Here is a 25,918-nt window from a genome sequence, read left to right as displayed (position 1 = left end):
TACCACATACTTTGGCATGTAATGGTAAAAAAATGGGGGCATGTTAAGGCACAATATGCACCTTATGAGATACCCTGGAGTGTCTTCTTTTACAAATGGTAGGCCTTTGTGGGGTGTTTTGAACAGTAAAACTGTTATAATACCCCAAATGGAAGCATAGGCTCATTAAATCCGTCTCTCAAAATTCTACTGTGAATACTGAAAAGGACAGGTCTCCTGTATGGCACTGTAGCTTCACGAAATAGTGCCATAGACATACAATGGGGGTGTCCTTTTACTCAGAAGACTTAGCTGAGCATAATTTGGGGGGTTTGAACTTAGTGGCACACATGAAATATACAAAATGCCCAGCAAAAATGCAATCCGTATGTAAAATATGCACAAAATTATTTTTTACCACATACTTTGGCATGTAATGGTAAAAAAATGGGGGCATGTTAAGGCACAATATGCACCTTACGAGATACCCTGGAGTGTCTACTTTTACAAATGGTAGGCCTTTGTGGGGTTTTTTTGAACAGTCAAACTACTATAATACCCCAAATGGAAGCATAGGCTCATTAAATCCGTCTCTCAAAATTCTACTGTGAATACTGAAAAGGACAGGTCTCCTATATGGCACTGTAGCTTCACGAAATAGTGCCAAAGACATACAATGGGGGTACCGTTGTACTCAGCAGAAGTAACTGAACACATAATAAAACTTTGTACAGGAATAGCACACACCAAATTTACAAAATACACATGAGAAGTTCTTTGTTATAAGTTTGTGTGCGAAAACCCCCAAAAAACACAATTTTACTCCAATATTTAGCAGAGGTTGGCGGTAAAATGGCTACGTAGAAAGTGTCAAAACAACCTTAGGTAAATAGCCTGTGGTGTCTACTTTATATAAATATATACTTTTGTGTGGCAATTTTGTTTTCTTTTATGGCTATTAGGCTTACAAGACAAACATACCAAATTCTAAAATCGCTCCACATAAAAAGTTTATTTTACTCCTTGTGCTTTGTGACCTGTAACTACCAAAAAAAACTGAAAATCCCAGACACATTATATATTCTGTAATTCAGAACAACTAAATGAATTTATTTTTAATTACTTTCCTTAACCTGCACTAATTATGTACACATTATTGCAAAAACTGTAAAAAAAACACACAAAAATTCATTTTTTTGCATATTTCTGTATTTTTTTTATAATAAATAAGCATTTATATATACATGTGTTACATCAAATTAAAGCCCTTTCTGTCCTTTAAAAAACGGTATATAATATGTGTCGGTGCAATAAATTAGTAAAATGCAAATTGCAGTTGAACGCAAATAGCAAAAAATGCAAAAAATGCCGTTGTCATTAAGTGAAAGACAAGCTTCTGAAGCTCTGTCCTTAAGGGGTTAATATGAAAGAGGTGAATTACGGTTGAACAGACATATAGCACAAATTCCAGTTTTTGTTTAAATTTTGTTTTGATCAGAACTTGTACTACTATTGACGAAGGGGTTAAACAACCAGCGGGAACATTTTGTTTCTGGATGAAAATATCATTTTTGGTGCCAGCATGCTAACCTTGGAAGCCTTGGCTACTCATGGCTTGGTGAATTACACTGTAAAAGCACATCTCTCAGGCAATTAAACTACACCACCTTGATAAAGGTTTTTTTTATCCCTATACTTCCTAGGTGCATAGTTCAGATGAATGTTACTGCAAAACAAAAAATAAAATAGCTTTTTAGAGCAGGTCACTTAATTTATTTTTTTAACATAACATTGGCAGAAAACAATCTTGGTTTAAAAACACCCTAAGGGACTTCCATCAGCTTAAAGGACCACTCTAGTGCCAGGAAAACAGACTTGTTTTCCTGGCACTATAGGATCATTAGGTCCCCCCTTCAGCCACTTACCTTTATCCAGTGCCGGGCTTCCTCATCGCTGGTGACCTCTCCTTCCCCTCCGACGTTGGCTCCCGAGTGGATCCGAATGCGCATTCGAGGCAAGACCAACGCGCATTCAAAAAGCCCATAGAAAAGCATTACTCAATGCTTTTCTATGGACGTCAGTGTCTTCTCACTGTGATTTTCAGTGAGAATCGCGGAAGCGGCCTCTAGTGGCTGTCAGTGAGAGTATGCATGCGCATTGCCCTTGTGCTTTAGCTGAGAGATCCATATTGTGACAGATCTGCTTTATCATAGAATGGAAAAATTTTTAAAAGGTGAGCTGGCTGCTAAACATCCTGATCCACGTTAAACTTTTCTTTTAACAGGATGTGGTTTTGTTGGAGCAAAGAGGATTTATTTCTGTTCTCATATAAATGGAAGTCACAGGTTCATTTTCTCATGCAGCATATTAAAAGAAAAAACAAATAAAACAAAAAGTGTTCAAAGAAATTGCTAACTCTGGTTTTACTTTCCCTGGAATACAATTCTGTGGTTAGTTACATCCTGAATTGCCCTTGCAATATATGCATTTAGATTTCTATTTTTACACTAGAAGTTTGTAATTAAAATCACTTTTTTGATAAAGGAAATTGAGCAGATAAGTTTTAAAGAGGAATTGTCACTTCCCGGTATTTTGTATATTTTTTTTACTTATCCCTGTATTAAAAATAAATAAATACGTATGTGAGGTGTGAAAATTAAAATTCAATGGAATGGTCTTGCCAACTGCTCCACTTGTACAATTCTGGACCAGAATTACTCATTTTACATAACCCCCTAATATTTCTATTTATCCTCCTTGTTTGCCCTAGATTTGCCTTGTGTGACTGGGTTGTGATGTAATTTGCTACATCTTTAATATCAACTAAAAACAAACAGGAGCATCTTTTGAAAAAAGCTTAACACATGTTTTAGGTAATTTCCAATATTTTATTCAATGCTGTACATTCCAAAGAAGTGACAGTTCCCTTTTAACAATAAACTTGCTTTTTATTCCAAAGTTTCTCCATTGTCTAATTCATTGCTGGAAAATGACATCTCAGAAATTGTAACATAAGGCTTTTAATCTCCCTTACAAAAAAAATCCCTTTAATTATTCTTTATTTATGAAAGTTTTTATATATATATATATATATAGGAAAACAAAATTAGAAATTATAAATATATATATATATATTTATGGCTTACTAGCATACCTTGAACAAGCAATCCACAAACACCTGTTAATGTACTGGAAAAGTATTTTTGTTTGTTTTTTTAATACTGAAAATAAAAGATCACATGTACCGGTATATTGTTTGATTGGTGAGGATGGCCATCTTGAGTCCTCTTTGGTAAGAAGCACTGTGCACTTGGAGTGAATATTTTTGAGATGCACACCAAATCTGTTTTTGTGAATGAGCATTAGCTGTTGGTTAACTGCACGGGCTTTGGTTGGATTTTATTTTAACTATGAAGAAAAACTAATCACAGTTTTTCTTTAATAGAATTGCATACATAATTTCTGTATTAAAATTATTATGGTCATTGCAATGTTTCTTAAGTTTAAAGAGGAGTGCAGGGAGTTACCAGGAACAGTAAGATAAAGTAAAGAAAGTTTGTGATATAATGGATGCAGGGCCCATGAAGATATAGAAGTGGTAGCAGTGAAACAGTGTGATAACCTCATTTGCAAATAGTGGAATAATTGCATTAGCTAAATACTTGGCATTATATACCATCCAGTTAGTGATATGACTATAAAACATATCCATTGCAATTGTAGAGTATATTATGTACAAATCCAGCTATAAACTCTAATTTTAGCCAGGTTATTTATTTTTATTGTCAAAATACATCTGTCCATAAAATATATTGTGATATTTTGGAAATAAGACTACTATATCCTTGTGTCTACTTGCCCTGAGCCTTTTCAGATTCGGGCATCTGCCAAGAACCCTTGACATTGACATGACTATTTACTAAACTCTGAATTTTTTTGAATTAAATCCAAATGGAGAAACAGACAAACAGAACTTATCTGAAAAATAGTCTTTTATTTAACTTTTTTTTCTATTAAAATTGTAATGTTCATAAAATATAAAAGTATCACTAGATTTTTTTTGTAACCAATTCTAGTTATTTAGTTTTACATGAAGAGTGTAGCCGAGATTGGTTCATACTTTATGGGGCAACCTGACCAGTTCATTAAGTATTGAAACAGACATTGCTGGCATTCTTTTTCTGCAGTGCTCAGCTGATTTGCAGTTATTTGCCTTGTTGGGAATACTTTCAAGGAGATGATTTTTACTTATAGAATTTTTACTTGAGAGGATTTTATCCCTATTTAGATCCACTAATATTTCTTGAAGTCATTTGCTTTGTGGGACTGTGTCTCTACATTTTACTATACTTAGTCCTGTGTTCAACTAGGAATACTTGGGGAGGATTTCATATGATTACTTCTAAAACACTGCAGTTTATATTGCAACATTGTATACTGTTATTTACTGAATAAAGTGTTTCCAGTGTATTTAGAGCAAACTGCCTTCTCGATATAATTTTAAAAATTCTCCAACTCCGCTCTAGTCACAACCTCTTCCCTTTACTTTTTCCATTCAGGTTTAATTTGTGAAATTTCTGAATTAAAGGGGAAAATGTGGTCATCACCTCTGGTGGACGCCGACCACAGAATTTGCTCTTTTACAGCACTCACAAAGTGTGAAAAAAAAAAAAAAAATCTATTCTAATTAAGTTAATTAAGACTACATGTACCTGTCAGGAAAACAGACCGGGAGCATCCTAAAATAAACCATTTATTAAGAAAACATATTCTTCCTATTTCATTAGCTTTTCTTGTTGCATAACAATTTTGAAGCTGGCCCAAAAATGAGAGGTTCACAGTGCACTCAAACAGAAAAGTAAAAACATTTACAAGATCCAGGTCACCTGGTAATAATACAACTTACATTTGAACCTGAAAAGTTCAAAACAGTACTAAATTTTTTTATTACAGTTCTCAATCATATGAGAAATAAAAGGGAGATAAAAAAAAAAATAATGGTCCATGTACAGTAGTAATGGCACTTCACCGAAACATGCAGCTTCATTAAAACGTGCAGGACGTGGTCACATGGATAACATGTACAAGAGCAGCAGCAAGAGTTGTGACACATGTCATCTGTGCAGTCTTTAGTCATGGTTATATACAATGCTGCACTGTGTGCCCCAGCTTAAGTCTTTATGTAAATATTACATACAGTAGTGATTAGGAGATGACTTGCTGAAATACATTAGGCCACGTTTACAAAACAGCTTCATTCTTCATCTGTGCAAACCTGGCAGAAATAAAGAGACAAATCAACATCAGTAACTAGGACATTTTAATGTGCTGATCCAGTCTCTTCCACTACCTAGACCCTGACCTTTCCACTTTCAGAATACATCCTCACCTGGATTGTGAAGACAGCAGATGCTTCAACCTGGCTCTGTGTGCTGCTTGAAACTCCATGACTACATGCGTTATATATATATATATATAACTATCACAATAATTCATGGCATATCCGAGTATTACAAAGCACTAGGATAATGGGCAATGCAAGTCAGGGTATTCACTATAAACAGCACATTTACTTTCTGTTTCTTACAATATAGACTGTGGCTTTGCCCCTGAGACCTGGTTTATTATCGCAGAGAATGTAGTAAGTTGGCTGAGTATCATGAACATTGTGGCCAACGAACACAGTGCCAAGTGGATCCATTGTTGCTGGACTACATTTCACATGATACTCAGCAGAATAAAACTAGAAATGATAGAACAGCTACAGTACTGTGGTTTATTACAATTACATGGTTAATTGAACAGACTTCACGATTTGCAGATTTAAGTTCCCATAAGTCTCATTAGTGGGAAAGATGTTTTTATTAGAAAAAGGAAGACACGAAAAACCAATCATCAGTGTCACTAACTCTTGACTCACCCCTGCTAATAGGTACGTTTTTTTCTTTTACTAGTTCACCAGGTATCTTTATTCACTCCCCCCCCCCGCCCCCTCCCCCCCCATGTATTTCTAACAACACAGTGTGTGTGTGTGGACACACAACGATATTCTAAAATCAGGGTGAGTGTTCATTCAAACTGTTGATGGGATTGTAAGGTTTATTGATTAAATATAAAAAATTTAGACCTAAATAGTAAAACTGAGATCATACTTCACCTATTTCCCCTAAAATGTTATATTCACTTTGAAAGCCAGCAAGAACTTATTTTCCACAGTTGTATATATTTATTTGGCTTACAATATATCGCTGTGACTTGGGATCTGTAGTGCAACGGTTGGAAACTCACAAAAACAAAATTTATTTAATAGACTTTTAAAAAGCATATACTGCATTTGGAAGTATAGGAGTATTGGAAGTCCAATATGATGGTGTAAATGCAAAGGAACCATTCCATCACAAATAGCCAGTATGTAAAGATCCATTAATAAAATGGAAAGTTTTATTTTACAATAACAGTGCTTTGTACATGAGGAAACCTGGTTGGATGTTTTTTTTTCACATGAATATATAACCTCTTTTTATGTGTTGGGAGGTTTTGTTGTTTTACTAAAAAAAAAATTAATATATTATACAAACACATAAAAAGGTAGAATCTCTCTGAAGCCTTCCTGCTATGCGTTCCTGAGTTTCATCTTATGAACCAAATACAATTACAATCTACACAGATATAAACCAGAAGAGACTTTCTGTTTTACTAACCTTGACAAATGGATGGTCCAGGAGTTGACTAGCTGTCCATCTCTTCTTTGGATCACTTTCCAGGCAGTGGGAAAGGAAGTCTTTCCCTTCAGGGCTTATTCGATCTGGAATGGGGGGCTGGTGTCCCATTCCTACTTTGTACATTATCTGGAAATTGTGCTCATATTCATGCCAAGGTCTCTGTGGGAAAACAATGTGACACGTTCACACACAAGAGAACCCCCCCCCCCCCACAAACGAGTGAGTCCCATACATTCTGTTTGAATTAACATCTCTTAACCCTACATACTACATTTGCAGCTTTATTAGTAAATGCCACTTAGTGTGTTTCAAATTGGGCTAGATATCTCAGGCATCTCTTAATAACAATAATAATAATAATAATAATAATAATAATAATAATAATAATAATAATAATGTGTAAATATCATCAGTAATGCAATAGACTTAAAATTAAAGTGCCTAAAATGTTAACTGCACTGCGTTGTAATGAGACTGCATATAATGATGCATTAATGTATCTTGTCAAGAGTGAATATAAGTACCCACTAGCAAGTGACAATCCACCCCTGGAGAGTATATCATGGCTTGTAGTTGTGAGTAACATGTAAAGGGTACCTGTCATGCCCAAACAACTACTGCTCATTAGATTGAACATGATATAGATAGATAGATAGATATACATATATATATATACACACACATATATACATACACACACATACACACACCGTATATACTCTAGCATTTTGTATGCTGAAAAAGCCCCCCTCGGCTTATACCTCGAGTCAGGGTCTGCAACTTACATTACCATAATACAGACCAGGACTTACCTTTCCTGTAGATCCTCCAGCTACCCAGTGTAAATCCAGCGAGTCCTGCGGCTGTCAGAGCGTTGCCACAGGTTACCATGGAAACGCTCCGCGTGGCACGCAGACCACGAGATTTACACAGGGAGCTGGAGGAAAGGTAAGTCACAGCTTGCTGCCCCGCACCCCCCCCCCACACACTGCATCGTACGCATACTGCATCATATACACACACACACTGCATTATATACACACAAACACACTGCATTCACACATTCTGCATTATATACACACAAACACACTGCATTCACACATTCTGCATTATATACACACAAACACACTGCATTCACACATTCTGCATCATATACACACAAACACACTGCATTCACACATTCTGCATCATATACACACAAACACACACTGCATTCACACATTCTGCATCATATACACACAAACACACACTGCATTCATATACACACATACTACACACAAACACACGCACTGCATTCATACACACACACACACACTGCATTCATACACTGCATTCATATACACACACTGCATTCACATACACACTACACACAAACACACACTGCATTCATTATATATACACACACTACACACACACACACACTGCATTCATTATTTACACACACACTGCATTCATTATTTACACACACACTACACACTGCATTCACTATATACACACACACACTACACAAACACTGCATTCACTATATACACACACACTACACAAACACTGCATTCACTATATACACACACACTGCATTCACTATATACACACACACACACTACACAAACACACACTGCATTCACTATATACACACACACTACACAAACACAAACTGCATTCACTATATACACACACTACACAAACACACTGCATTCACTATATACACACACACACTACACAAACACACTGCATTCACTATATACACACACACACTGCATTCACTACACACACACACACTACACAAACACACACACTGCATTCACTATACACACACACACACTACACAAACACACACACTGCATTCACTATACACACACACACTACACAAACACACACACTGCATTCACTATACACACACACACTACACAAACACACACACTGCATTCACTATATACACACACACTACACAAACACACACACTGCATTCACTATATACACACACACTACACAAACACACACACTGCATTCACTATATACACACAAACACACTACACAAACACACACACTGCATTCACTATATACACACACACACACACTACATTCACTATATACACACACACACACACTACATTCACTATATACACACACACACTACATTCACTATATACACACACACACACTACATTCACTATATACACACACACACACTACATTCACTATATACACACACACACACACTACATTCACTATATACACACACACACACACACACTGCATTCACTATATACACACACACACTACACAAACACACACACTGCATTCATTATATACACACACACACACACACACACTGTAAATAAATATTCAATTAATGTAATTTTATTGGGATCTAATTTTATTTAGAAATTTACCAGTAGCTGCTACATTTCCCACCCTAGGTTTTTTGTGGTAAAATTAGGTGCTTCGGCTTATATTCGGGTAAGCTTATATAAAAAAATACATTTAAAAAAATAAGCACTCTATATATACATATATTATGTTACGTTGATAGTTTGACACACAAAAAAGAAAATAAAAAAGTGTCAAACTATCAACGTAACATAATGTGTGTATATATAGACACACATTATGCTAGCAGTTTTGCTAAAGGCATTAACTGACAAGGGAGAGTGGAAAATAGCATTTTTTTTTCAAAACAGGTTCACTTTAAGGCCTAGCTAGTAACATAGGACTACAAATTGTAAACCTTGTACATATTGTTCAAATATGTGTACATCTTATGCATGAAAAGTAACCTACACTCCAAAGACAGACAAAAGTCTACATCCCCAAAATACATGTGAGACTCTTCTTACCTTGCCAGTGACCATCTCTATTAAAACACAACCAAGACTCCAGATATCTGCTGCACGCCCATGCCCTTCTCCCTGAGCTCTTGTAATCACTTCTGGTGCCATATATGCTTTAATGAAAGGGAGGAAAAAAAAAAACAACAACATGTTTTTATATAGACTCGAGTAAGAAATCCTCGATGCCCTTGACATCATCCCTCGAACAGAGGGTCCAGTCGCTTCACAATTGGAGGAAGATTTGACAGCCCCAGCCAATAAGTGGGACATCAATGCCCTAATGCGTAATACACCTTGGAGGATACATAGAGAGGCAAAAACCTCAAAATTAGGAATGTTGCTAAAACCGTAGATGAGCATTAACTGCCGCATTTCCTAAGACACCAAGATTTTGTATGAGCCTACTAGTATATTGTCCCGGTAGTGTGTTTCCAGTGGTTAACTCACTTGACGTTGTGCTAACTTTTACCTGTTACATTTATGATTAGTCAGACTGGTAGTCTTATCCAAATCACTAACATACTTACCTGAAAGTCTTGACGATCTCAGACATGTCAGCATTGTTGTTAACCTATGTGTGGAATCCTGTGCCTTAATGTGACACTCTGCACTCGTTCCTCATATGCTACTTGTCTAGCAAGATTTATCGTATATACAGGGAAGATTTTTTTGTTCTGGCTCAAATGTTTGGTTAACCCGTTAACGCCTTACGGGCGTCTATGCGGTCCCGGCGTTAAGGGGCTTAAACACTGTACAGACGGCATAGCATGCCTCAGTGTTTTAGCCCTCCCACATGTGCTCACTCCCTGCAGATCGCGGTGAGGGGGCCCTAGACCAAATCAGTAGCGTTCTGCATAATATATATATATATTATCAAATGACACGTAGACTGATACTGATTAAATCTATATATATATATATATATATATAATATTTATATATATTTTTATATAATAAAAAAATATGTAAATATGTTAAAATTAAATAAAAAAATAATTAAATATATAGATGTGTGTTATTTAGTTCTAACTGTATTGTGATAATATATATTTATATCAAAATACACGTAGAACGAAATATTATTGCTGCAATACTTTTTACTGTTTTGAAACACAAATAATTGTGTTCAGCGAAGTCTCCCGAGTACAACAGTACCCCTCATGTACAGGTTTTATGGTGTTTTCAAAAGTTACAGCGTCAAATATAAGGCTTGCGTTTAATTTTTTTCACATTAAAATTCGCCAGATTGGTTACGTTGCCTTTGAGACCCTATGGTAGCCCAAGAATGAAAATTACCCCTATGATGGCATACCATTTGCAATAGTAGACAACCCAAGGTATTGCAAACGGGGTATGTCCAGTCTTTTTTAGTAGCCGCTTAGTCACAAACACTGGCCAAAATTGGCTTTTTTGCATTTTTCACACACAAACAAATACAAACGCTAACTTTGCCCAGTGTTTGTGACCAAATGGCTACTAAAAAAGACTGGACATACCCCATTTGCAATACCTTGGGTTGTCTACTATTGCAAATGGTATGCCATTATGGGTGTAAATTTAATTCCTGGGCTACTATACAGTCCCAAAGGCAACGTAACCAATCTGGCGAATTTCAATTTCAAATGTACCATGCTATATTTGACCCTGTAACTTCCCAAAACACCATACAACCTGTACAAAGGGGGTACGGTTTTACACGGGAGACTTTGCTGAATACAAATATGTGTATTTAATTGCAGTAAAAGCAAACAGTATTATGACATGGACAGTTAAAATGTCATGTAGAACTAAAAAAACTAAATTTCTTATTTTCTCCCATTTTTTTCATATTAAATTATTTTTCATAGCTAAATATTTGATATTAAATGAAAGTCCTGTTTCCCCTGAATAAAATGATATATAATAAGGGGGGGGGGGGCATTTAATATGAAAGAGGTGAATTACGGTTGGACAGACATATAGCGCAAATGCCAGGTTTTGTTTTGTTCACAACGTGTACATTTGGCTCAGTCCTTAAGGGGTTAAAAAGTGACTTAAAAAACAAACAAACCTCTATTTATAGGGTAAGTGCATACCCTTCCACATACCCTGTGAGGTGCTGGTATAGTGACGTAAGTGCATACAAATTACCTCGTTTCTATGTATATTTTCTCTCTTTTCTTATCCTTTCCTTTAGATCACTATATTCAACTGATTAATTGGTTTAATATGATCTTGTAATGTGTATGCACTTATGTCACTATACCAGCACCTCACAGGTTAACTTTACCAAAGTGACGTCATCCCAGTCCCCTGCACAGATTGGCTGAATCAGTGTCCAATCCCTGCAGTGTGCGGGATATTTAAACGTCCGGTATTCTCAATATCTTTTCCCCTGGAAGAGCCAGCACTTGTTGAAACGTGCGTCGGGATTTAGTTAGCGATGGTTAGACATTTAGATTAGGTATGATGCTGCAGGTGCCTCTATAGACTGAGACAAGCCCCCTCGCTAAGATATCACTATTTGATTTTTTTTAACTTTATATTTACACTTTTCTTTTTGTGTTGCTGGAGGGATGTGGGATTAGGGCTTCCCTTGCTTTTGGAAGTTATTTTGTGGGAACGTGGGAGGTTATTTGAGCATCTGATTTTTTTTAAGGGGTGCCCTCGAAGGCATGCTAGGGCATAGCTTATTTGGACTAGATATTAGTCCTCCCTTTGCTCCTTCCTTCCCTGTTACTTGCTATTTACAGACAGATTTTTTTCTAACTACTTTTATTTCCTTTTCCCCTGTTTCTCACCACTTTTTGCTCTCAGCAACATTTATGATTAAGCTTGTGTAGCAATGTAAGCTAGCACTCATTAGGATTGTAATGATTGGGTCTTTCCCAATTTTAGGACTTTAGGATAATTCATTAAAAGTTATGTTTTAATAGTATTGCGCGGTAGGGTTGCTCTCCTTACTCCAGAGGGTAGACTCGAGAGTGTTTAATTCTTTCTACCTCCGAATCTCCCCTTGGTTCATTAGTATTTTCATCGGTATACATGGGGGGTTCCGTTGTATTTCTGAGACATCATTGAACTGAAATGTGATTGTTTCAGAGCAGCAAAATTAATAACAATGATAATATCAGTGAAAGTACAGTTTTTATGTGAAAAAAAGCAGCAACAAAAATCTGAACACTAACTTTGGCTAGAGTTTATGACTAAGTGGCTACTACAAAAGACTGGACATGGCCCATTTTGAATACCCTAGGATGTCTACTTTCCAAATGGTGTGCCGTGATGGGGGTCATTTTTATTTCTGGGCTGCCACACGGTCTCAAAGGTAGCCTAGGCCCAGCAAACCAAACTACCAAATTTCCATGTAAAAAAAATAAAAAAAAAATATGAATGGACAAGCCATATATTTGGCCCTATAACTTTCCAAAACCCTATAAAACCTGTACATGAGGGTTACGGTTTTACTTGTGATACATTGCTAAATACAAATACGTGCATTTTATTGCAGTAAAACCTAACAGTATTATGATGTTAACAGTTAAAATGCCATGCAGAACTTGAAAAATAACAAAATGTCTTAATTTTTCAGAATTTTTATAATTTTTCATATGAAATTAAGTTCCACATATAAATATTTGATATGAAATGAAAGCTCTGGTTTTCCTGAACAAAATTATATATAATAAGTGTGGGTGCACGTAATATGAAAGAGGTAAATTATTGTTGTACAGACATGTAGTCAAATTCTGTGGTTTGTTTAAAAATGTTTTATCACAACTTGTACATTTGCCTCAGTCCTTAAGGGATTAATTAATTTCATGATTACATATTAAAAAAAGAAAAAGACTGACACGCTTAGGAGTTTCTTTAATCCGTATGCTATGTTCTTATGATGTATTCATGCACTATAACCCCTACTTCCTTATGCTGTATCATAGAACTGACTGCTTCAATATTCAATAAAAGAAAGAATGTACAATCAATAAATAAAGCCAAAATGGAGAAGTCATGTGTGAAAAATTAAGTACACCCTTACGGCTTCCATTGACATTAAGAGGCTAAGTAACAGACAGGTTCTGCAAATTGAATGCCCTTGATTAATTGATTATCAGCAACTGTGACTATCTCTATAAAAGATAAAGTTTTAGCAGTTTACAGGTCTGGAGCATTAAGTTATGTGTTAACACAAACGCAAGAAGGAAAGATATCAGCATTGATCTTAGAGAAGCAATGGTTTCTGACCATTTAACTGAAAAGGGTTATAAGGTCATTTGCAATCTTCAAAGGACTGGTGGGTTCCAGCAAATTTCCCCTAAGGCCAGTCTGTGTAATGCTCAGAGATATGCAAAAAAAAAAAAACAACAAAGAGTTACATCTCAGACTCTAAAGGCCTCAGTTAGCATGTTAAAGTTCATGAAAGTACAATAAAAAAAAAAAAAATGCTTTGTTTGAAGGGTTTCCAGGAGAAAGCCTCTTCTCTCAAAAAAAGAAAGAACATGTTGGCCATAACACACAGCACCATGAGTGTCGGAAACCATACAGCATATCACTACAAACACCTCATACCAGGACTGATGATTTGGGCTTGTTTTGCAGCCACAGGACCTGGGAACCTTGCAGTCGACCATAAACTCCTATTTACCAAGGTATTCTAGAGTCAAATTTGAGACCATGCGTCAGACAGCTAAATCTTGGCCGAAATTGCGTCATGACAATAGGGCAATGATCCCAAGCACACCAGCAAATCTACAAAAGAATGGCTGAAAAAGAAAAAATACCATGGTGTTGCAATGGCACAGTCAAAATTCTGAACTCAATCTAAATGAAATGCTGTAGCGGGACTTCAAGAGAGCTATGCATGAACCTCAATGAATTGAAGCAATGTTTTAAAAAGATGGGCCAAAATTCCTCCATAACTATGCGAGAGACTGATAAAGTCATACAGAAAATAATTACTTCATGTTATTGCTGCTAAAGGTGGTTCTACAAGCTATTGAAGCATAGGGTGTACTTAGTTTTTCACACATGGCTTCTAAATTTTGGTTTTATTTTTGTTAAATAAATCATGAAATGGTGCAATGTGCTATTACATGTAGTTACATAGTTACATAGCTGAAAAGAGACTTGCGTCCATCAAGTACAGCCTTCCTGTTTTTGCTGTTGATCCAAAAGAAGGCAAAAAACCTAGTCTGAAGCGCTTCCAATTTTGCAACAAGCTAGGAAAAAATTCCTTCTTGACCCCAAAATAGCAGTCAGATGTCTTCTTGGATCAAGCAGCTATTACCCCACTAATTAGAAATTATATCCCTGTATGTTATATTTTTGCAAGTATTTATCCAATTGCAGTTTAAACATCTGTATAGACTCTGACAAAACCACCTCTTCAGGCAAAGAATTCCATATCCTTATTACCCTTACTGTAAAAAAAACCTTTTATTTGCCTTAGATGAAATCTCCTTTCTTCAAACCTAAATGTGTGACCTCATGTCCTATGTATAGCCCTGTTTATGTTCATCTGAGGTTGTATTACGGAATTTTAAGAGCTGCTAAGGAACAGATTATTGTTATTGATAGATAGAATTGTTATTGAAGCGATATAATTCCAAGAGGGTGTACTTTTTTCCCCCCATTACACTATAATACGGCTTCTCGGCAGGTGGACAGCCATTTTTAACAATTGGAGACATATTGATATGAACCTTTCATTACCTGAGATTTTAAAGAATCAACCCCTGATTAACTGCAAGAAGAATTACAATTTTAAGAGTTTCTTTGAGGTCTTGAAAAAAGTCTTGCATGTGGACTGAAACGTTGACTATCTGTCACAAAACCTGCTTATGTGAAATAAAGCAATGATCACAAATGCTCCATCTGCCAAAATGGGGTACGCTGTTGTTGTGGCAGGCTTATGCAATCTGTTATCATATACCGTAACAAAAGCCTCTTATTTTTGCTTAAGTAAGGTGATTAAAAACAAACAAAAATAGTCTGTGAGCTTTGAAATTGCAGTTTAATGAGTGCTCTGGACCTTGCATGTTTGATACACACGCACACAGCTAAAATAAGCAAGTTTAAAAAAAAAAAAAAAAAAAAAAAAAAATTATATATATATATATATATATATATATACATACATACACACACACACAAAAAACACTTGCACAATAAGTCCCCTTTTCTCCATTCTGCGACAACTAGCTCACCCTACTCACTTTACTTTGAACAGCATGATTTCCCAATCATGTAAAATTATTTCAAAAATACCTAAATCATTTAATAATTGTATTATTCCATTACCTACTTTAAATTGTAAGCAGATATGCCATTCCCCTAACCACTTTATATAGAAGTACAAAATTATAAATCCACAGACAATGCTCTTTTGATTTGGACTGGCAAATCTGATTATATATTGTACTCCGTCTACCACTTGCTTGTGCAATGCTAGTTCGTATTATTAACCCCTTAAGGACACATGACATGTGTGACATGTCATTATTCCCTTTTATTCCAGATGTTTGGTCCTTAAGGGGTTAAAGGATTACAATAGTGTCAGGAAAACAAACTCGTTTTTTTCTGACACTATATAACCCTAAGGTCCCCCCACCCTCAGGGCCCCCCTCCAAGGACCTTAGGGTTATATAGTGTCAGGAAAACACTCTGCGCTGGTTACCTCTCCTCCCCCGTCGACGTCAGCTCCCGAGTTGAGCGAAATGCGCATGCGCAGCAAGAGCCACACGCGCATTCAAGCAGTCCATAGCAAAGCATTTCTTAATGCTTTCCTATGGACGTTCTGCACGCTGAATGTAATTTTCGGATCCAGCGTCACAGAAATGCCTCTAGCGGCTGTCAGGAAGACAGCCACTAGAGGCTGGATTAACCCTGCAATGTAAACCAGGATGACGTAGGACGTACGACGTCAACCGGAAGTAACGCGTTGCGTGAGCGTGGAGGTGGCGGGTAGGGAGAACAAGCTAGAGGAGCGGCGGCGTTCTCTAAGTGAAGGGTCCTATGACAACCCCTTAACACCGAGAGGTAACGACTGAGGAACGATACGTTCTCAGAAGCAACACTTAAATTAAGGTACGTCTGTGGGCGCTATCAGAGGCAAACAGAGGGACATCGGCGTGTAAAGTGAGTTGCCAACGATCTCCATAACGCTGTTAGGTGCAAGGAGGCTGCATTACAAACACCATATCTAAGGTATGAGTTGATAGTGAATCTTGATGAGGTAAAAGATCTTACAAAGATTCTGCAAAGCATTAAGAAGAGAGCATAAAAGACTAAAGACCGAAAGAGGTTAAAGAGACAGAAAAGCACGGAGTGCGATACAGAGGAGAAGGGGGGAGTTTGAAACAGAGAGGGACAGAAAAGGAAGGCAGGGGAAAGAAAGGAAGAAAGGAAGAGACAATTAAACTAAGAGACAATGCCCCCCAGGAAAGAGAAACAGATGGAATCAGATAAAGCAGACAAATCAAAAACTATAAATACCTTCTATTCCCCAAAGTCACATAACCCCCCACCAAAGCAATCGAGACAATCTATTACACCAGAGGACTCTATGCCTCAAATTAACATAGAAGAAGGAAGAGTAATAACACAAAAAACATGCTCACAAGAGAGCATGATAGAAGCATTGGATAATTTATATTGTAAGATAAAACAAGATCTCCAAGCAACATCAATTGAACTAAAAAATGAAGTCTCAGAAATAAAAGAGAAATTAGAAAACCAAAATCAAAACTTCATAAAATTACAAAATGAAATACAAATGCTTCAGACACAAAATAATACGATGAAATCTAAAATAACAACTCTCGAACAAAAACTAACGGAAATAGAGGATAGATCGAGAAGAAATAATATCCGAATAAAAGGAATACCAGAAAACATAAATCATGATGATATGGAAAATTATCTTAAAGAATTTGTTGGCCAATTTCTTGATAACCAACACGAAGGAACACATCCTTTTGAAAGATGGCACAGGTTACCGAAACCAATGGGAATTAATCCCTCTGAACCTAGGGACGTTATTGTCCGATTTATGGACTGCCTCATAAAAGACAAGTTGCTACAGAAAATTAGATACCAAAAACCACACGACGAAAAATTTACAGGACTTGTTATTTATCATGATTTATCAGCGGCTACACGTATGTCTAGGAAAAAATTTCAAGGAATAACCTTACAACTACGAAAAAACAATATCCATTACAGATGGGGTTTTCCAGTAAAATGAATTATCCTTCACAAAGGGAAAACGATAATTATCTCGGACCCACTAGAGGATGTGGGTAAACTGGGACTATTTTAAACTGAATGCCACCACTAAAAATAGATGGAAAAAAAAGAGATGTAAGGGGGATTAGGTAGAGGAGTTGGAATTATTAGTCATATAATTATATATATATATATATATATATATATATATATATATTTTTTTTTTTTTTAGTGAGTAAGGACAAATAATAGAAATATTAACACAACATAGGAAACAACACGAGTAAGACTAGTAAGATTTCAAGATTTCAAGAAAGGTGTGGAATATGATGAACGATTGCATACATATATATAGTCTCAAATTTATTTGGAATGAATGTAACTGAGTGAAAGTGTTTAATAGAGACCTATACGGTCTCCACATTTTTATAAAGGGTAAGGGATAAGGGGGGAAAGGGGGGAAAAGAAAAAAGGAGAAAAAAGTGTTTCGTTTTGTTTTTGGCACTTATAATATATACACAAGTAAATACTGAAATAGGTTAGGGGAAATTAATAAATAAAGGCAATTGTATTAAGAAATTCGATTTAGCAGATATTTAAGGGAATTTGGGTAATAGTTTATATGAAATTTAGATTTAAAACACATATTATTTGATCCAAATAATATATAACTTAAACCCACAATAGGATATCCACAATGGTGAATACTGTGAACTAGAGACATATCAGGGGAAATTAATAAATAAAGGCGAGTATTATTAAGAAATTCGATTTACCAGATAGACAAAGGAAATGGGGTTATAGTTTATATGAAAGGGAGACTTAAAACACACATCACTCGATCTAAATAATAGATAATATAAATCCACATCAGGATATCCATAATGGTGAATATTGTGAACTAGAGATATATCATCAAAGAAAATGATGGTAGATCCCTAATAAATTAATGTAGAATTAATTATATAAATTAAAGAGACTTGGATGGGATAGGTTCCCTCCCTCTCCCCTCCCCCTTTTTTTTTTTTTTTCTTTCTTTCTCTTCCCTTCTCTCCCCACCCCCCCCCTCTCTTTCCCCCTTCCACACAACCACGTCAGCAACTGTGATCTAGCTAGTAGCTCAAATTAGAGTAGCTAGACAATGTATAATCCTGTGGATTACTACCCAGTGATTATAGTGACTTGTAGATCCTGTGTCCCCCATAGGGACACAGGCTCATTTGTTTGTATGAATGTGTGCATCAGGGGTATACGGAGAGGGAATTGGAGGGATGTTTTTAGAACTACTATAGATTATAAAGGACCAGAAAAGACCCATGAATATGGTTAGGATACTATCTATTAATGCCCAGGGATTAAATACCCCTCAAAAGAGAGGATATCTATATGATACAATCAGAAAGAATAAAATAGATCTATGTTTCGTTCAGGAGACACACTGGCACAAACAGAATATCATTTACTGGAAATTCTCTAAATTCCCAGTAATTTTCACATCAAATTATAACAAAAAGAAAAGTGGAGTTGCAATAATAATCTCAGCATATACTAAATTTGAACTTATTATGGAAAGAAAAGATAATCAAGGTAGAAGTTTGATTCTGATCTGTAAACTAGATGAAGAACTATATACATTAGTAAACTTATACGCGCCAAATATATATTCTGGTAAATTCTTTAAATCACTGTTTAAAGAAATTGAAAAAATTAAAAAAGGAACTTTATTAATAGCTGGGGATATGAATGTTACACCAGATGTAAAAATGGATAGAACAGTAACTAGTAAGAACAATCGATATTCCAGAAAAATAATTAATAATGCCAGATCATTTAGTAATATTATGATAGAACACGATCTTTATGATATCTGGAGGGTTCATCATCCTAACAATAGAGATTATTCGTATTTTTCTCATGTACATAAAACATATTCTAGAATAGATATTTATTTAACAAATTCGTATAATTTACAGAAGTTCGAGAATTCTAATATCGATAACATATCTTGGTCAGACCATGCACCAATAATAATTAATATTAAACAAAAAAATCATACTAAGGTAACTATACCCTGGAGGATGAAAGACGAAATTCTAGATTCAGTACCTGGTCTAAAATATTTGGAAGATCAAGCAGAAGAATTTATAAGATTCAATGATAATAAAGAAGTATCTAATAGCACCCTTTGGTGTACATACAAATGTTTTATGAGGGGAAATTTTATAAAAGTTGGAGCAAAACTGGAAAAAGATCGGGGGAAAAACTTAACGGATCTTCACATAGAATTAGCTATACTTGAAAATATTAATAAAAAAGACTTTAGTACAGTAACATTAAACAAAATTAAACAAATACAAACTCAAATAAAAACTAGTTTATCAAATAAAGTGAACAATGCTATTATAAGGTTAAAACAACTATGGTAGGGGGGCGTGGCCAACAACCGCATGGAGTAGTCGCAAGCCGTGCGAGCTCCGTGTACCGCCGAGCCGACAGCGACAATTTAAGAGCCTGACAAGCACAAATCTTACCCCCACAAGGGGCATCCACTGCCTTCGCCCTCATGGCACCCTCCAAACAGCTCAAACTGACGGATTCGATCCGCTCCGGTAAAAAAGACCGCCCGCGGCAAAAACAAGATGGCGACGATACAGCCACGCAATCCCCAGACCCAAGCAGCCTCACGGACGAAGACAGCTCACAGATACCACAAGGGGATGATTTGGTTACCAACCAAAGCCTGCATGCTATGCTACAAGTCCTAAAGGAATCCCTGAGATCAGACTTTAAACAAATATCTAAGGAACTAAGGAAGGACATACATGATCTGGGTGAGCGCACCAATCGATTGGAATCCAGAACGGATGACATATGCTTGGTCCACAATGATATGGTAGACCAACTGCAGAAATTAGAAGAAGAACAGGCCGCACTAAAACTGAAAGTGGCGGATATGGAAGATCGATCCCGTAGAAACAACCTGCGCTTTCGAGGTATCCCGGACTCAATATCCGCGGAGGCCCTCCCGCAGTATCTGCAAACCATGTGCGCCATTCTTGTTCCACATCTCGAGACTGCCTCTTGGACGATGGACAGGGTACACAGGCTACCTAGGCCGGCCAGACTCTCCGCCGACACGCCACGCGATGTGATCGTGCGCTTCCACTACTACAAGTCTAAAGAAGCATTAATATCCGCGACAAGAAAACTGGATCAATTGCCTGACCCATACCAAAATCTCAGCGTGTTTGCCGACTTGTCTGCAGCGACCATGGCGAGAAGGAGGGAGTTTATTAATGTGACCAAGACCCTGCGTAATCACCAAATCTCTTACAGATGGGGATACCCGACTAAACTTTTGATCTGGCACAACGGAAAGTCGGTAACAATCCTCGAACCAGAAGTGGGAATGGCGAAACTCAAGGAATGGGGCCTGCATCACAACATGGGACATACCTCACCGCAAAACTCGCTTCCTAAGAAACTGAGAACAGACTGGACTATGGCGGGCTCGCCTTCCAGACCGCCAGCGCAGCATGAGACCTGATAAACGGACACTAATTTGCAGTACCAGAGTGACTCCAAGCACTTAAGTATTAATAGGGCTGTAATGTAATGTAATGAGAAATGTTTTTGATTGCCAACCGGGCATTTTTGAGGCGAGGTAACAACGCTATTTACTCCCCTGATTCAGTTATCAATTGTCCTCTGCCCGTTATATATAGGAAAACTCAGTGATTTTCTGTTAGAGTACCAAAGTAACTGCTCTCACTCTGAGCAGTGAGATATCCTTTGCCGCACGCAGTTAACACTGTCTTTTGCTAAATGCTTTACAATAATTATTTACATGCCATGCGAGTGAGCGCCTGAGTGCTCTGGTACTCCCAATTGCACTGAGAAACCCATTGGTCACCACGTCCAACACACCAATGCTCCGTCCTCTTGAGTGCTTGCTAGGCTACTCAGATATTAGAGGCTATATTTCGGCGGGGACTCCCACCCCCCACTGCCCAATCTAGAGAGATGACAGTCTCCTACACGTGGCAGACACTGTCCCTGCGCATCGAGCAGGATGATTATACCCCCTTACCCCCAAGTTCAACCTTATTTCTGCAATTTGCACTGATATGTTTTATATGTTTTATATGTTATATGTTGTTTTTTGAAGGTATACACGCCCTCAGTCTACATACACATGAGGCTCACTTGTCCCAAGGTCCCCATGGCCTATCACGTACCCGGCACTCGAGAAATCTTGTACAACACCAACCAGCATTCCAAGAAACGAGACGGCACTATGTGCCAACTCATGACACAATCATACCCACGCTCATTCCCCGTGCAGAACCAGACCGCAACACCCCATTCTGGCCATGCGCTTCTACAAGGTACGAAATGAGGGAGCAACAACCCCCCCAAGTAATATTATGGCGTTAGCCACATTCAAAATATATTCCCTTAATGTAAAAGGCCTTAACAGCCCACACAAAAGACGTCTGGTTGTCCAAACTATGCACAAATCCAAAGCTGCTATCATTTGTCTCCAGGAAACACACTTATGTTGCCGTAACCCCCCACATATACGCTCATCTCAATACCCCCAGGTTTTTCATGCATACTCGCCCCACAAATCTAAAGGAGTAGCCATCCTGTTCCACAAGGATTGGGTATTTCAGGAAACAAATAGACACATAGACGCAAACGGTAGACTGCTAGTTCTCACAGGTAACCTCAATGGCATGTTAATCACAATAGCATCGCTATACGCCCCGAACGAGGCCCAGGTCGCATTCATTCGCAAATCCTTAAAATTAATAGACAAAATCAGGACAGGCCACATAATTGTTTGCGGTGACTTCAATAGCACCTTAGACCCGACCCTGGACATAAAAAGGGAACAGGACAAATCCCCAACCTCACACACAGTCTCCACCTGCAACGAATTAAGTAAAACAATCAATAACAACAACCTTTATGATGCTTGGAGATCCACATACCCGCGAGAGAGAGACTATACTTATTTCTCGCAGGTGCATGGTACATACTCCAGAATTGACCTATGTCTGGTAGATAAGGCCACACTGATGAACATCGAAGATGTGCAAATCGGCCAGAGGACCTGGTCAGATCACGCCCCACTGACAGTCACATTCCGCTCCCTGTACCAAGCCAGAGGCAGAGGGACGTGGCGTCTCAATGAGAGCCTACTAGACGACCCACAAATACTCACTAACGTAACTAAGGAAGCTTCTGACTATTTCACACACAACATGACCGACTCCGTTCCAATTCAAACCGTATGGGTCGCGCACAAGGCCGTCATGAGAGGGATATTCATTAGAGAAGGCTCAAAACGCAAAAAACACACTAATGACTCCCATAGAGCCCTACTCCAAGAACTGACAAACTTGGAAACACAAAACAAAACACACCCTCGCAAAGCCTTAGCTGCACGCATCACCGAGATACAGAGGGAACTGAACGCCCTCGAACTCCTCACTACCGAAAGGTGGATGAGATCACTCAAACTCAGATATTACACGCAGGGTAACAAAGCAGGTAAACTGCTAGCCAACAAACTGAAAGCAAAGCAGCTACAATCCAAAATCCCGTACATTATATCTCCCTCAAAGGGCAAACTCTACAACCCACTAGACATAGTCAATGAATTAGCGGAATACTATGACAAACTTTACAACCTACACAACGACCGCCAGACGCCACAACCGACTCCTACCAATGTAGCTGACTTCCTGGATGGCATACCCCTTCCACATCTGTCCCCTCCAGCCATTGCATCACTAGACGCCCCATTCACACAAGACGAAATCCGTAAGACCATCCTTTCCCTACCCAAACACAAAGCCCCAGGCCCGGATGGACTATCTAATTACTATTACCACAAAATGGAACCGACTCTCACACCACACCTCACCACCCTATTTAATGCTATCAAAATATCAGGCACCCTCCCTACGGAAATGCTGGAAGCAAACGTTGTCACCCTTCCCAAACCGGGCAAACCGCCCACATACTGCGAAAACCTACGCCCTATATCGTTACTAAATGCAGACATCAAGCTTTACGCAAAACTCTGGGCGATGAGACTTAAACCACATCTCAGAGACTTAGTATCAATTGAACAAGCGGGTTTCGTCCCCGGGAGGCAGGCAGGTGATAACACCAGACACTTTATAAACTTAATAAATTGGGCGCAAACAAGCCAACAAGCAGGGGTAGTTCTGGCGCTAGACGCCGAGAAGGCATTCGACCGCCTGAACTGGACTTACATGGAGGCTACACTGTCCAAAATGGGCCTCTCAATACAAACCCTGCGGGGCATTATGGCTCTGTACCAATCCCCATCAGCAAGAATCTTCAACTCCGGTTTCATTTCAAATAAATTCCAAATAAGCAATGGCACACGCCAAGGCTGCCCGCTTTCCCCGCTCCTGTTTATACTTTGTCTGGAACCACTCATAATGCATATCAAAAAACATCAAGACATAGCTGGTCTATCCACACCCGTAGGCACCCACAAAATAGCACTATTCGCAGACGACATCCTCCTTTACCTCACCAAACCTACCTCCTCAATCCCACACCTGATGGCACTTCTCCTACAATACGGACGAGCATCATATTATAAAAATAATCTTAAAAAAACTCAAGCACTTCCCATAAATATCACCTCAACAGAGCTACAGACACTCAAGATGCATCACCCCTTTGATTGGAGGAAAACCTCCTTAAAGTACCTGGGAATCAACCTCACTAAATCACATCATCAGCTGACCCATGAAAACCATATCCCCTTAACCTACAAACTCCAAGCACAATTAGACACTTGGCAAAACCTTGAAATCTCATGGCTAGGGAGAATCAACACGATTAAAATGATGGCCCTGCCACATGTCCTTTACTTATTTCGCACCATACCCATACCTCTAAGTGATAAAATAATCCAAAGATTCCAAAACATGTTTAATGCATATATTTGGAAAAAGAAACCCCCGAGACTAGCCAGACGACTCACGTGGCTGTCCCCGAACAAGGGCGGTCTAGGATCCCCAAATGTGAAAGCCTACTATAGGGCGGCAGTGCTAGCCCAAGGGTTAGAAGTGTTGTCAAGTTCCACCCCTCGTATCTGGTCCCCCCTAGAGAACGTATGCATTAGACCATACACGGTGCATTCTATGTTGAGATCGTTCCATGCATGGGATCCACACGAGCGTAAGCCCCTGGCCAGTACGAAGTTTCTAATAGACAGTTGGAAAAAATGGGCCCACAAGCTCACAGGCGTGGACAACATTCTGCACTTTGCCCCAATACACACGATTTCAGAACTGACAGACGATATCAATGTAAATCATTGGATGCAAAAAGGTATAAGGTCAATATCCCAACTATTTTCGAGAGAAGGCATCAAGCCATTTCCAGTCCTTCAGGAAGAATTCGAGCTCCCCCATAAGGACGTTTTCACATACCTTAGGACCAAACACCTTCTCCAATCCCTTCACACGCAACATAGTGACGAGTCACAATTGACGGCTTTTGGCCTATACTGTATAGGGAAAAAACCACACCTGAAGCCACTATCTTTATGCTACTCGGCACTAAACGATGCAGACCCCCTACATAAACACAAATACATGGAACAATGGGAAGCAGAACTCAATATCAATATACCTACCCCACTATGGTTACAGGCGATCCAGACAACAAAAAGGGTATCCCGTAGTCTAAATCTTTGGGAGGCTTACTACAAGATACTGATGAGGTGGTACTTCGTGCCTACCAGGTTAGCAAACATTTACCCTTCTGTGCCCGACTTGTGTTGGAGGTGTCAGCTTCATAAGGGAAACATGAGACACATATTCTGGGAGTGCCCTTCCTTAAAGGGAATCTGGCTAGCGATAGCCCGAGCTGTTGAACTGCTAACAGCACGCAAACTGCCGTTTACACCGGAATGTTACCTGCTCCACCTCTCTCCTACATTACTTGTAGATAACAATAGATGGGTGATCATACATTTGTTAACAGCAACTAAGATAAGCATAGCCAGCCACTGGAAGAGTACACAGGTTCCTTCCCTCCTGGAAATATGGAACAGATTAGACGCTATTGCTGACTATGAAGGGATGGCATACAGATTGAATGGCCAAATAGAGTTATATACCA

General features: G+C 38.2%; 1 protein-coding gene across 4 annotated transcripts in view; it reads right to left on the bottom strand.

Moving 5' to 3' along the window:
• Window positions 1-4,899: 4,899 nt before the first annotated feature.
• Window positions 4,900-25,918, bottom strand: part of MAP3K4 (mitogen-activated protein kinase kinase kinase 4) — a 175,598-nt gene continuing 154,579 nt past the window's right edge. For all 4 annotated transcript variants that reach the window (XM_063443339.1, XM_063443338.1, XM_063443340.1 and 1 more), the window contains 3 exons: window positions 9,539-9,645; window positions 6,681-6,860; window positions 4,900-5,254 (listed from right to left, as the gene is read on the bottom strand). In XM_063443339.1, coding sequence (XP_063299409.1) covers window positions 5,234-5,254; window positions 6,681-6,860; window positions 9,539-9,645 — 308 coding nt within the window. In that variant the 3' untranslated portion in view covers window positions 4,900-5,233. The remainder of the gene's footprint in view (window positions 5,255-6,680; window positions 6,861-9,538; window positions 9,646-25,918) is intronic.

The sequence above is a fragment of the Pelobates fuscus genome, chromosome 2 (genome assembly GCF_036172605.1).
Source record: "Pelobates fuscus isolate aPelFus1 chromosome 2, aPelFus1.pri, whole genome shotgun sequence".
Classification (NCBI taxonomy): domain Eukaryota; kingdom Metazoa; phylum Chordata; class Amphibia; order Anura; family Pelobatidae; genus Pelobates; species Pelobates fuscus.
The sequence above is the reverse complement of the archived record's forward strand: the minus strand, read 5'-3'. Positions and strand labels throughout refer to the sequence as shown.